Genomic DNA, 15,554 nt, shown 5'->3' with positions numbered 1-15,554 from the left:
TGCATCACTATTTGAAAATCTTTTGACAATCCGGGAGTGAGCTAGAATGCGATTCGGTTGAGATTGTTCCCTTTGTCTCTATATGGAGAGGCAACAATGTGGTTAAATGAGCTAGAGCCCAATTCTGTATCCAACTAGAGACAGTTGAAAGAGGTGTTCCTAGAACGGTTCTTTCCAACCTCCAGAAGGGTACAGTTGAGGGACAAAATCAGTAACTTCAGACAACTCCTAACTGAAGCATTGTACAAAACCTGGGAGAGATTTAAGAAGAAGCTTGCGCAACGTCGAAACAACAACATGACGGACTTGCACTTGAAGGAGACTTTGTATAGAGCTTCCAACTCTGTGACAAAGCCAATTGTAGACAACGCTGCAGGTGGTTCATTTATTGATCTCTCTTTCCTTGATGCTTCTGACACGCTGAATAAAATGACCAAGCAGAGTCGGCCTTGGCACACTAGGGATTCTGTAGTGGCTAGCCCGACTGTTGTCAGTGGTGAAACTGTAGAGAAGCATAGAAGGGATGAGGAGCGAGACCAGGACATAGCCCACTTAAAGACACAGATGAGCTTACTGACCAAGCACTTACTGTCAGGCAAGACCGAAATGATTAAGGCTATGGAATCTCAGGGTACTGTTGCTACAGGTGCCGATGCAGAGGCAAACTATATGAGTAATCAGGGGGGTTTTTGAGGCAATAGCCAAGGGAACCAAGGTTAGAACTTCTATGACAATCCTGATTATAAAGATAGGGAGAAGGGACCCTAGAGAAGCAATAATGAAAGGAGTGGTTTGTATGTTCCTCTTGGAAGTAGGGATGTTGCAACAACTAGATTTGGTAATATGTCTATGAAGGACATGATGGAAAAGTTGTTAAAGGGATTTGAAGCTACCAACTCGGGATTAACTACTATGAAGAGTGAATTCTCTACCCTCAGTCAGTTGGTTAGCTCACACTCTGCTTCTATTAAGAAGTTGGAGAAGCAGATGAACCAACTTTCTGCTACACTAAAGTAGAGAAAAACTGATACTTTACCTAGTGATATGGTTCAAAACCTGCAAAATGGTGGTTCATGTATGGCGATTACCACTCGGACTCTGTGGGTAAATCTGTGGAAAATAAGGTAAGTATTGATGAACCCGAAGAAAGTAGTGCAGTGGAGTCTGAGAAGCTGGATGGTTTTGTTGATATTTCGGAGAAAGAAGATGAGAAGGAGGAGGAAGTGGTGTTAAGGACTATCCCTAGACTGCCACATCCCTTTCCTCAATGATTGAAGAAAAAGGTCGATGAGCCAAAGTTTGGCAAGTTCATGGCTATGCTTAAGCAATTGAAAATTAATGTACCTTTGGTTGAGGAACTTGAGAAAATGCCAGGCTATGCCAAGTTAATGAAAGGCCTCATCACAAAGAAGAGGAAGGTCAGCAGTGATCAAGTGGAAAATCTCAACTATTTTAGAGCGGTTTCCACACAATTCATAGTGCAAAAGAAGGCCGACCCGGGTGTATTCACTATTCTGTGCAAGGTTGGGTCTCTGGATGTTGCAAAGGCATTATGTGATTTGGGTGCCAGCATGAATCTAATGCCACTTGCTGTATGTAAGAAGCTAGGTTTGGAAGATCCAACACCTACTAACATGCGACTGGTGATGGAAGATAGGTCAATAAAGCAGCCTGTTGGAATTTCGCATGATGTGTTGGTGAAAGTAGTAGACTTTATTCTTTCTTCTGATTTTGTGGTACTGTATTGTGATGTGGACTTTGAGGTACCCATTATCTTGGGAAGGCCACTCTTAGCAACAGGAAGAGTAATAGTTGACATGGAGTTGAATAAGCTCAAGTTTAGGCTCGGTAAAAAGGAGGCAAAATTCAAAAAAATCAACCTATGTCACAAAAAAATGATAATAATGTCTTCTTAATCATTGGCGTCTTCTATGAGGATGAAAAAGAGGTATCAACAAGTTGTCTTGGCAAATTATGAGTAGTCAATAGAACCCAGTCGTGCCGCGACAGTAAATCAGGCACTAATGGGAAGCAACCCAAAATTTTTATGTTTGAGAAAGTGTTTTTTATTTTTTAAATTAGGACTTAGTATAGAGAAGGTAAAAAAATGATGATGAAAAGGGTCAGCTGGAAGGTCATGGCGACATCCTTGACAAGCCGTCACAACTGTGACCAGTTATCATGAATGTTGTCAGCTAGATCAGACTAGAGAAATTCTCTGCCTACTGTTGACGATGATCTTGACGGGATATCACAACCATGACAAGGCATCACAAATCGTCGTCAGCACAAAGCCTACAATCTAAAAATTAGGCCTAATTTTAATCAGATCCGACCAGGCCCAAATCGCGAGCCTTTTCAAATTTCCACCGCTTTTAATTTATTTTTATTTAGTTTTTTTTCCTTAGTTAAAATAGTTTCCACTCTTGGAAAACGCTCTAAGAAAAACAAGTTTAATTTGTGTGTGGTTTGCACTTAAGAATCCAAAATGTCTTCTTCCTTCATACTTTTTCTTATGCGTGGTACTAGATTAAAAGCTCCATCAGGTATACTCTACTTCAGTACTTTTTTTCTTGTGATGTATGATGAATGAAAGCTAACTCAAGTCCACAATGTGATTGAACCAAGTTCAAAGTTGGAAAATGGCTAAAATTGCACCTAGGGTTTGTTGTACAAGCCCAAGGGTTGAGAAAATAGCGCACGATTCAATTCAAGTAAATCTTGAGCAAGAATGGGGACCAAAGATTTAGTTCAAGTCAAAAGTGGGTTTTGATAAATATGGTGACATCCATGATAGGCTATCATCATCGTGACGACTTATTAGGAATGTCGTCAAAAGATGAGAAAACTAAAGTTGGTTCTGGATAGAGCAGACGACAATCGTAACGGGCTATCACAATTATGATGGCCTATCATGAAGGTCATCAGAAAGTGTAAAAATTTTATGGATTCTGTCTGAGGTTGACGACAACCGTGATAAGATTTCACGGTCGTGATGGCTTGTCATGAATTGTTGTCACACCTGGGGCCTGAAACATAAATGAGCTTAAATTATTAATGTACCTGTGTTTGTGATCTTTAGGGTTGACTAATGTTCTTATGATGTCTCTAGGTACTCTAAAATCCCACTAAAAAGAAAGAGTCCCACAGAACCAAAGAAAGCGGCCAAAGATGATGTATATCGTAAGCTCCTCAACGAGGAATCTGACTACGAAGAGGAGAAACCCTTGCTCAGAAAGCTAAAGATGAAGCAGAGTCCAAAGAAAACTCCACTACCTCTACCAATTGAGGTGGAGGATAGTGATGATACTGAGTCGACCATAGCTTCTGAGCAGGAGGGGTCTAAAAAAGGTGAGTCTGAACAGCATGAGTCTGAACATGATAAAGCTGATGAAGAGGATCAAGAAGAATCGGAAAAATTTGAGTTCGAAGGAACAGCTTCCGGGTCCCCATCCACTGAGCAACAAGATAATAAAGAGTCTCCACCTCGGAGGGCTCTTATCAAATGTAAGAACCCGAAAGTGAGGAACAATGCTAGATGGAAAATCCCTAGAGCTGAAGATATCTATATTGCTAAGTTTTAAAGATCTGATAGAAGGAATGTGAAGAGGCCAATCAGAGAAGAAAAGATGATCATCACCAAAGGGTTGAGCAGATACCCTGAAGTGGAGAAGAAATTCAAAGAATATGGCTTAGGACGGACTACAGAAAGGGGAGGTTTATTTTGACCCACACTGGTTTAGGAATTCTATGCAAATTACCAAGCCCAGTTGGAGAATATGTGCAAACCAGGTGAAAAAGTAGCAGATCAGCCTCTTTTAGTGAGAGTTTGGGTAAGGGGTGTAAGCATTGATGTTTTGATTAAAGCCATCAATAGATTCTTTCATGGCCCCGACTTTATGCCTTAGGCCACCACACCATCATTTTATGATTGGATAAAGAATAAGGACAAACAACGTCCTTGGTTGGCCATGTTCTTTTCTCTGTCACCTCTAGTATTAAGATATTCCTGATAATACATTTTTTGCATTGGAAAATCCTTAATGAAATGCTCAAGACTTCTACATTTATTACAAAATTCAACATTGCCACCATTTATGCTGCTACTTCCTCTTCTTTGAAACTAACCACTTTTCTTTATAGCTCTAACACTTCTTTTTGCCAAATAGGCAACATCAGTGTCTTCTTCACTTGAATTAGATTTTGAATCCTTCAATTTCAGAGATTTTTCCATTGCTTTTTTCTTCTCTTGTCCTTGCTACTTCTTGAGCTCATGAGTCTTTATATTACTAATGAGTACATCGATTGTGAGAGTCTCCAGTTTTCTTGCCTCAGTAATAGCATCCACTTTGCTTTCCTAGGTATTAAGAAGAACACCTGTAATTTTTCTCACTTTATTATTCAAATAAATCACTTTGCCTAAGTAGTTTAGCTTATTTGTGATAGAAGTGAACCTTGTATACATTTCTTATTGTCTTTTCTTCTTTCATAGTGAAGGTTTCATGCTGAGTAGTCAACATGTCAACTTTAGAATCCTTCACATCAGTTGTTCCCTTATGATCCATCTTTAGGAAATCCGAGATTTCTTTAGATTTTTCATAAGAAGAAATCTATTATACTCATCAGGTCTGCCACAGAAAAGCAATTTCTTTGCCTTGTAATTCTTCTCAACTTTCTTTTGATCTTTATCATCAAACCCTCTCCTATTTTTGACAACCATCCTTTTTATGTTTACTTCTTTGGCCTCTTTAATAGAAACATAAGGATCATCAAGTATTATATTCATCAACTCTCTGTCTTTAGCCATAAAGAAGTCAAACATCTTGGTTTTCCACCACCTATAGTATTGCCCATTAAATAGGGGTAGTCTAGTGGCAGAATGCCCATTTTATAGATTAGGTGGAGCGGTCATGATCAATAAATCACCGTAGGTATAAACCTTTTAAAGTATCCTTGATCTGATACCAATTATTGAAATTGTGAGGGTTGCACCACACTATTAAGGACCAGATCCCTTAAAGTTAGTCACAGGCATTTAAACAGTAAAGCCACAAGTAAATAACTCTTTGTAGCAAATATAAAAAATAATTTAATGTGGAAACCTCCTTGCTCAAGGGAGGAAAAACAACGTCTTGCCCTTACAAGCACTAAAGAATCAACTATAATCAACCTCATGATTATAGACTCGATTTAAACCTAACTCTAGGCTCCACCAGCTTGTTATAATACTACTACAAGCTCACCATGACTACACTCACCTCAATATTAATTATCTTAACCAATATTAAACTCTACTAACTCTACCTATGCACTCTCTAGAACACTAAAAAAGGGCATTACTCCTATAACATGAGTAATTTGGTTACAAACTCAAACATAACTCAATAGCACTTAATATTCTAGCCCACACAGAAAGTATAAACTTGAGCATTGATGCAAAGTTGATTTTTCACCAATTTCTCACTTGAATAATTATATTGCAAAAACTAACAAAAAGAGAAGCATTCTTTTACTTTTATAGTGAAATAATAATTAGCGTGGAAATCTGATTGGGCTAGGTGTCCTGATGGGTACAAGCTCACCTTCTAAGTTTGTTACACTAAAAGATAAAATTATGCAAGACAATGACAACTGTACAAAATTCATGAAGACCCAAGGACCTAGTCTCTTATGGTCAGTTGCTCATCATTAAAATAAGATATAGCAAAATATTTTACCTTGGGAACCAACTGCATTGACTTTCTCTACCCTCGTTACTGCGAACTATTTTATAACTAAGGTAAACTTAGTCCTAAACCGTAATACCCCATATTTCTACCTGGCTTGAAATCATCCTAAGAATGTTAAAAATTTACTTTGGAAGATGAATCCACTTTTGTACACGTGGAATTATAAAGATTTTTACTTTTTCATGGGGGAAAATTTAATAAGCTTTCCATCGATATAAGATTCACCTAAATCCGATAATCGGGTAAGAAGTTATGATTATTTCAAATTCCCGTCATAAAATAGTGCCATATTAGTCAGTGGAGCACCGCGCCACAAGAGAAAATGACATTTGTAAAATTCCAGCAGGGTTCCGCGATAGTGGTGCATCATGCCAAACTTCCAGCTAACAAATGAAGAGGCAATGCAATGTCTCCGTATTGCGCCATCCCCTAATTTCCTAGTTGTTAAATTCCAGTGACACAGCGCGATAGCGCTGTGTTGCGCTAGGGGTCCAAGTCGGGAAATTTTCACCAATTTAAAAGACACATCCAGGGTTAAAAGGGTTAATTTCTCACCCCTATTTAATCCTTTTAACACGAGATTCAGCTATTTGGAACCCAAAATAAACTAGTTTCTCTCAATTTTCTCTCAAGAACAAGCTATGATTTCTATTGGGGATTCAATTTCAAGAAAGTCTCTCTGTCAATCTTTGCTAAATCAAAAACTAAGGTATGATTTGTGTTGATTTATGGATTCCTTTCATCCATAAAGCTCAAGAACCCTATTTTAAATTATGAATCATGGTATTTGTGTTGTGGTTTGGTTTTTACCATGTTTATCTTGTTATTTGATTCCCATATTGGAATATTTATGTATTTTTCATGAAACTACATTAGCAAGTGAGTGAAATCCATAAATTGAGTTATTTATACTGTGTCAATTTGATGATTATTCCTATACCCTAAGGGTGCATGCAAGGTATTTGATAAAATGCCTAGGAAGATAGAAATTATGATAGCTAAATTGTGATCCAAAATGACTTCCATGTTATTCTTATGTATTGAAATTTGTTTCTTGGATTGCTCATAAGTTAGCCTTATGAAATCATGCTATGTATACATGCTATCTTATTCACGTACCAAGCTATGATAATCATATACCCATGAAATATCTCCATCTATTGTATTATGGATTGTTGATGTTGGTCATGTATTCAATAATGTCATACCTTGTTAGTTTCCTTCCATCGAGTCCTGGGAATACTTGTACCCAAGAAATATAGCTGTGTGCCTAGATTTAGTGTCATGTTTACATAATATCCTCAGTCAAGCCATGGTCCATAAAACCCAATCAGTTGTGTGACTCAGAAAATCTTAATAATTCAGTAATCTCAATAGTATTCTGTCAGCTAACAAAATTCCATGAATTCAGTCTAGTCCAGTATAGTTAATCATGTTCAGTGTCTACTCAGATGGATGTAGGAATTAGCACCGAGTGAACCCAAGGATGGGAACTCACCTGTTAATAAGGGTGTGAGTCTTAGAAGCAATTCTTGCATTCTAGAACTACGTAGCCAGCGTAGATTGAGACATCATAGACTGTTATATGAGGGTAGATAAGGTGGCTTAACCTATTATATGAGGTTTCCCACCGTTCTCACTAGAGTTACTTGTTATATGAGGGTTACTCATAGATTGTCCAATTGGGGTTATAGATTAGACCCCAACTCTGCCATAATGGCGTATTATGGGCATGTCAGTTAGATGACTACATCCCACAGTTTCGATTACAGAATTAGGACTGTCAGATATGGTCATTCAGCCTCAATAATAAAATTCAGATAGTGCTACCGAATCTAGGGCTGTCAAATACAGTCAACTCAGAATAGTGCGGAACTCAGCTAGTTCTATCAGAAACAAGACTATCAGATATAGTCACTCAGTATAAGTTATTTAAGTTATAAAATTATTAGTATCTTATTTTATCAGTACTCAGATTTAGTAATCATGTTATCACAACCCTAGTTACAGTTATTATGTATTCATGCATGTATTCTCACATTCATATTATTTAGTCAGTTAGTATAGATCATGCATGTAAACCCTTTGCATTCAGCTTACCTCACATGCATACCAGTATATTCAAAGTACTGACATAGTTGCACTAAGGTATTTTATACCATAGGTTCAGAAGCACGAACTCAAGAGCATCAGTAGCATTCCAATCTCCACAGTCAGAGTTAGCAGTGGGTCCTCATATTTTGAGGGCATGATCATTTCTTTATTATCTCATTAATTAGTTTATTAGTTGGAGTTGGTTGGGGACATGTCCCATCATCTCCTTATTCAGACAATTATGGTTTAGAGGCTTTTCAGACTACAGTATGTTTAGACAGTTTTGTTTTGGGCATTTATTCCCCATCCCAGACATTATATTTTATTAGATATTATGTTACAGTTTGAACTTTATGGCCTTTCAGTTCATTTTTCTACATTATATAGTATATCATGCAGTATACAGGCACAAATATCAGTCATGGGTTATCTTGTGGTCCTTCGAGGTCATGAGCACCGTGTAGTATTCTGGGTACCAGATTTAGGGCATTACATAAACTATGCTACTTCTTGAGCGACCTCCTTATCTATCATTCATTTCTCTATAGATACTCCTATCAAATAAGTGCTTGCAAGAACATCAGATTCATGTTGATGCCAACCTCTATTGGATTTTGTGATTCTATCTAGCATTGTTGAAGCCTGCTTTGAAGCTAGACTCATAAATTTACTTCTTATTATAGTGTCAGCTACAACCTTGTTTCTAGCATTCAAATATTTATAAAATATTTCAATCATGTTATCATTTAGGATCCTATGATTAAGACTTACTGTTGCTTCTTCTTAAACCTTAAATAAGTCTCATACAGAGCCTTATAATGTGGTTATCTAAAGTTATAAATATCATATTTCAACTATAGCATTATGAATGGTGTGAAAATCTCTTCAAGAATTAAGTTTGCAACTCACGCCAGTTAGTTATTGATCTATTTGGTAATTTTGTCAAAAAAGAGTAGCTTAACTAGCTATGAGAAAGGAACCAATCATGGTATGATAGCATCTTGGACCACCACATATATCCTATAGGATTTGTAAGTTCCTAAAAAGTTCATTATATATACGTTAGCTTCATCAATAGGAAGGCAGGTGAATACTTATTGCAGGTTCAACAATTGTATCATAATGTTGGTGATGTCAAACTTAGTTTTAGCTGCGAGTATGGGTGGAGAAATAGCACCAATTTTATCTACATCATCTTTTTTAGTTTCATCATCATTATTATTATATGATGGGATATGATGAAAGGGGTGTTCATAACCCATATTCCTATTTTTCCATTATTATTCATCGAATGAAGAGCGGCGAGCTGCCTTATTTCATCTAGTTCCATATTATCTAAGTTAATCTTGTTTAGCCTCTTCCTCGCATTACATTTGGGTTGTGGCTTGCTCCTGAGTTGATTAAACTCCTTGATCATCCATTCTTCATAAGTTTTTCAATGTCTTTTCATTTTCAAAATCAAGTGGAATCAATTGATTGCTATGATTTTAATTGTTGGGCATGCGCAAGTGGGCACCTTAATAATAAGAAAAAAATATAATCAGAAGGTAAAGACTAGTTGTTAAATACACACAATCAATCTAATCTTAAATCATCGTCCCCAGCAATGGAGCTAAAATTTGATCTCACCCAAATTACACCCTGCATGTGAAGTATAAAGTAGTCTTTGTAAAATATATAACCAACCAAGCTTGGGTTTGATCCCATGGGGAATATGCTAGAATCTCAATCGATGTGGTTATCTAAGTTGTTAATAAATTATTTCTAGAAATTAGGGGATTTGAAAGTAGTTTTATAAGTCAGAATGTGAACAAGTAACAATTTATTCATGTTGTAATCAATAGGGTAGAGATACTAGGACTGTGTTCCCCCTTGACTTTATGACTCTGTAGGTTCTCCATACTGGTTATATGTCCCATACATGGAATGTAGAATTGATAATTTATGCTCACCTAAACGATCATCCATCCCCTATTATATAACTATCTTCAATCATTCATCCAAGGCTCATGAATTTTATAATCTAACAATTATTATGGATCCCCAATATCTTTCCCACATCGACGGCTCAAATTTTTATGTGAAGATTGGTAACTTCAAGTATCCATTATTTATCCCCTTTTCCAATCTATTACCCCTTATCTGTGGCAAGCAAGAGTAAGACGAGTTCTAACGTTGGCTACTATTAGAAAGCAATCAACGTAAAGCGAACAATAATACATGCATAAACACGATTCAAGAATCTCTATGTACTTCAAACCCTACATTATTATTCAATCATGGTTCTCACAACACTAGTTATGGTGTTTATCTACTCATTATTTCAAGAACACAATAGTAGTTCTAGGAAGAAAACATAATTATGCACTTACAAGAAGGAGAATAAAATCATGAATCTCAAATATGAATTAATCACTTAACGAATGTGTTTATAGCTCTCAAAGTAAGTATATAGACTTAAAATTAGTAATAGAACATCAACTAAAACGTAAAACCTAATAGGAGTATATATAGGTACAAGTAAATCATGTCTTAAACATGATTGGAAACCTAATCCGACCGTGGCATTGGATGTGATAACAAGTTGTTAGGACTAGCTATGACTTATTGTGCGAATCCATAGACTGTTGTCTTATTTTCAGCTGGTTTGGTGATGATTTCCTTGATGACTCATAGAAAATTTCTATAGATTATAGTTTGATCCATTACTACTAAGGTACACTTTGTCAACTTTTAGGACTTCAGTTAAATCTACTAAGGACTATTGCTGGAAATGGCTTATAGTCTCTCATGATGACTTATAGGGAAGAGTGGTAGACAATACCTTAAATTGGACATCTGTAGGAATTTTGTAAAAGTTTCTCAAACTAGGTAACTCAACGACATGTCACCTCTCCCTATAATTCATAGACTAAACCTAGAATCTCAATCTTAGCTAATTTCTTCATATTATTCTTTTGTTTGCTACAAAAATTGTTTTCCTATAAAAAAACTTATGCAAAAACTTCATATCTATAGATATACCTAAGTTCTTCCATATTTTCTTTGTTTTAAACGTAGAAAGTGTCATGAAACTCCTATATCCCTCTTTTTGCCTACTCTAATTTGAGAATCTATTATAGCTACAAGAATTATTAAAGTTTATATTTTTCTATCCATCATAATGGCACCATAGCCGATTTAGTAGAATTATATATGATATAGTTCAGTATTATTCTGGGTATGGACTATTGTATTCTTGTTATGCCTCAGTTGATTAGAAAACCATAATAGTTAAATTCTAATTTCCCTATAAACCTATGTTAGAATTGAAGAGTAGTCCTACAGTGCCTAGGGGTGTTTTATCCCATACCTCAAACTAGAAAAATAAACTCTAAGTGCTATATCTATCATTTACTGTGCATTAAGGATTCTACTTCCGAGACTCCAACTCTTTAGTCATTTCTAGTAGTCAGTGAGTTCTTATAATTCTTTGCTAAATATCCTTCTAGAGTTCCTCCTAACATGGAGATAGACGTTCGTACAAACATTATTTGATATATGGCCTATCTATATTCTGCAATATAGAATGAACTTAGCAAAATTAAAAGAGTTAAAGAAGAAGTTGAAAGACCTATTAATTAAGGGACTTATCAGACCTAGTATTTCCTAATCAGGTGCTCCCGTCCTCTTTGTGCATAAGAAAGATGGCTCCCTCATAATTTATATTAATTATCACTAGTTGAAAAATATCACAATTAAGAATAAGTATCTCATTTCTAGGATTGATTACTTGTTTGACCAACTTCATGGTGCCACTTATTTCTCCAAGGTAGATTTTAGGTCAGTTACCATAAGCTCAAGGCTAGAGAATATGACATCCCAAAGAGAGGTTTACAAACTTTGTATGGTTGGTATGATTTTCTTAGTATGTCTTCCAGACAAACCAATATCCTTGTAGCTTTTATGGACCTTATGAATAGGGTGTTCAAATAGCAACTCGATTTTTTGTTAGTGTGTTTATAGATGACATCCTGGTTTACTCCCATTATGAGGATAGCATGCTGACCATTTTATAATTATCCTTCAGAACTTCAGATATACGTAGTTATTTGCAAAATTTTCTAAGTGTGAATTATTATTGAGGTCTATTACCTTTCTTTATCATGTTATTTCTAGTGAGGAGATATAGGTTGAATCATAGAAGATTGAGGCAAGAAAAAGATGGCCTAGAGTGATAACTCCAGTAGATATCAAGAGTTTCTTGGGATTTAACTAGTTACCACAAGAGGTTCGTAGAGGGGTTTTCATATATTTTATCCTTATTAAATAGGTTGAATTAGAAAAAAGTTAAGTTTTAGTGGTCTAAGTTTTGTGAGAAGAGATCTTGAGATTTGAAGCCTTAACTTACTTCTACTCCATTTTTAACCCTACCAAAGGGTACAAATGGTTTTATGGTGTATTGTGTTGCATCCAGAGTTGGACTTGGTTTAACTTATAAATAATAGTAAGGTTATTGCTTATGCTTCTAGAGAACTTAAGGTTCATGAGAAGAATAAACCAAATCATGACCTTGGTATTTTCTTTAAAAACTTAGTGTCATTATCGCTATGGTGTGTATGTTGATGTTTTAACAAATCACAAGAGATTACAGTATGTCTTCACTTAGAAGGAGTTGAATCTTTGGTAGAGGAGAAGGTATAAGATCCTCAAGGACTATGGCATGAGTATGTCATATAATTTGGAAAGGATAATATGGTTGTTGATACTCTTAGTAGGTTACCTATGGAAAGTGTTGCCTATGTAAAAGAGGATAAGATAGAGCTTACGAAGGATGTTCATAGACCTACACATATGGGAGTCTATCTCAAGAATTCTAATGATGGTAATGTGATAGTAAAAAATGCTTCTAATTCCTCACTGATGATTGAGGTGGAAGACAAACATGATAGTGATCTTGTATTACACCAGTTAAAGGATGCAGTGCATAAGAAAAAAAGTAAAGGAGTTCTCTTTTGAAGAAGGTAGTGCTCTTTGGTACCAAGGTTTGCCCAATGTAGATAGGTTGAAGGCACAAACTTTTTCCAAGGATTATAATTCTAGCTACTCAATTAAACCAGGCTCCAATAATATTTATCACGACTTGAGAAAAGTCTTTTAGTGGAGAGGTCTGAAAAGGGACATTGGAAACTTTGTAGAAAAATGTCTTAATTATCAACAACTGAAGGTAGAACATAAAAGGCTTAGAGATTTAGCAAAAGATATTAGCATTCTTACATGGAAATTTAAAATGATAAAAATGGATATCATCATAGGCTTACTTCGTATGCATCATCAATATGTTTTAATTTGGGTGATAGTAGACTGAATAACTAAGTCAATTTATTTCATGCCTTTGTGACTATATATTCAGAACATATTATGCCAAGTTGCATATTCAAGAGTTAGTCAAGCTTTATGGAGCTCCCTTGTTAATCATATCAGATAAGGGAACTCAGTATACTTCTTAGTTCTGAAAGTCACTTTAGAAAGGCTTAGGCACTATGGTAGACCTTAGTACAACTTTTTATCTATAGACCAGTGAGCCAACTGAGCACACCATTCACACTCTTGAGGATATGTTAAGTGCATGCACCATTGACTTCAAAGGTATTTAAGATGACCATTTGCATCTTATTGAGTATAATAGTATCTATTATTCTAGTAATTAGATAGATCCATTCGAATGACTTTATAGATAAAGATATAGGTCTCCTATTAATAAGTTCAAGTTAGGTAAGACTGTTGTGATAGGGCTGAATTTAGTCCATTAGGATATGGAAAAAGTTTTGTTTATTAGAGAACGACTGAAAACTACTTAAAGTTGGTGGAAATCGTATTCTAATGTGAAGTGTAAAGACTTAGAGTTTTATGTTGATGATTGGATCTTCTTATAAGCTTCACCTGTGAAGGGGTGATGTAATTTGATAAGAAAGGGAATCTTAGTCCTTATTATATAGGTCTCTATCAGATGTTCAGTAGAATTAGGAAGGCAGTTTATGAGTTGGAGTTTCTATAAAGTTGGCAGCAGTATATCTTGTGTTCACGTATCCATGCTCAAAAAGTACACCAGAGATATGTCGCTTATTTTTTCTCTAGAAAATTTTATATTTAAGGACAACCTTTGGTATGAAGAGATTTTGGTTGAAATTAGATCATCAGATTCACAAATTGAGGGAAAAAGAGGTAGCATTAGTTGAGGTATTGTGGAGAAATAAGAGAGTTGGGGAGGCTATATGGGAGGCTGAAAATCGATAAATTCCAAGTATCCACATCTATTCACTCCTCCTAATGATAACATTTCAGTTAGTTACTTTACACTTAAAAAAATTCATAGTATCTTTCATGTCTAAGGTTTTAAGCTAGTAGTTCTACGCTTATGTTCGTGCTATGTACACTTAACTCTAGTTCAAACCTTGGTATGAAGAAGGTCAATTTATGATTAGTAAGACAAGTTTGATATTCAAAGAAATAGTTTTCTTCTTCATTCTTTTCTTAGGGATTTAGCTATTATTCAAAGAGGAATAATCTCAAGGGGGAATATTTAAAGATCTCATATTTGTACTAGCTACCTAATATGTTTAGAGTTACAAAATGAGGTTATTTGACACTTGTGGAGGTTAGAGAATGTTTGGGTTGAGTATTGGGTCGTAAAAAGATGTCACAAACTGAGAAATAGAATTTTGCACCGCACAGAAGGCTCCTATTTTAGATATCCACCATGAAACACATGTTGGAGAGCCATTAAAAAGCCTGCACAATGGGCAATGCACCGCACTGGGGAGTGTAGCACGCGCCCAAGGGGGAGATACTGTAATACCCCAATAATCCAAACCAAAGATAGAGTCATGTTTCAAGCTCATACGTTGTACATTATGGTTCTTTGATAGCTTTATGATTTATCTTGATGTATATTAAGGTCCCAAATAACTCCCAACTATTTGATGACTCAAAATATCCCATACCAGTTGAGTTTTTGATAAGAATGTTTCTTTAGTCAACTTCAAACAAGCATAGATTTTTCTATACTATGAATTTTCCAGCTCAAGACCCACCAAACTATAGGAATTTGAATAAGATTTCCAACGATACCAATTTTCGCCCAAATCTGATAATTGAGTGAGAAGTTATGGCATATTTAGTGAAAGCAGTACCTCAATAAGAGCAGCACCGCATCGTGGTGACCCCAAGAAGGGCATTCATCATTTTCTAGTATGTCACCGTGATAAGCATTGCGTCACGCCTAGGGGCCATTTTGCAATTGTCACTTTCCAGTGAGGCTCTGCAATTGGCATCACATCATGCCAGAATGCTAGTTCGCACTCATCAATTTCCAAAGACGCAATGTGATACCACCGCATCCTGTCAAAGTACATTTTTTCACTTATTAGTGGAATACACTTGTAGCCAAATTTCAGTGGCTCATCGCGATGGCACCACGTCGCTGTGATGGCCAAAATTGAGATTTTCAGTGATGAAAATTTAATTTTTTCAAGGGCAGTTGGGTCTTTTTTCATGACCTTAATTAGTCCAAAGCACGAGATTAATGCCCTAATAGCCTAATTAATCATTACTTTATTCAAATTCCATTAAAACAAGAACATTCTCTCTTAAATAAAAAACCCTAGACTTCAAGATTCAAGATCAATTCCCAAGAAAATTTCCAAGAAACTTCAAGAATTCAACTCCTCATATATGTTTTGTGTCCATCCT

The 15,554-nt window shown here is 35.9% G+C and overlaps 1 protein-coding gene across 1 annotated transcript; it reads left to right on the top strand.

Annotated features, from left to right (window-relative positions):
- The first annotated feature begins 1,073 nt into the window (after positions 1-1,073).
- Positions 1,074-3,584, top strand: LOC124898493. The gene is made up of 4 exons (XM_047412133.1): positions 1,074-1,226; positions 1,278-1,859; positions 2,530-2,546; positions 3,113-3,584. The coding sequence occupies exons 1-4, from the start codon at positions 1,074-1,076 to the stop codon at positions 3,582-3,584; spliced, it is 1,224 nt and encodes a 407-aa protein (XP_047268089.1).
- Positions 3,585-15,554: the final 11,970 nt, after the last annotated feature.

This window comes from Capsicum annuum, chromosome 5 (genome assembly GCF_002878395.1).
Source record: "Capsicum annuum cultivar UCD-10X-F1 chromosome 5, UCD10Xv1.1, whole genome shotgun sequence".
Lineage (NCBI taxonomy): Eukaryota > Viridiplantae > Streptophyta > Magnoliopsida > Solanales > Solanaceae > Capsicum > Capsicum annuum.
Note: the sequence above shows the minus strand (reverse complement) of the source record. Positions and strands in the feature narration are given on the sequence as shown.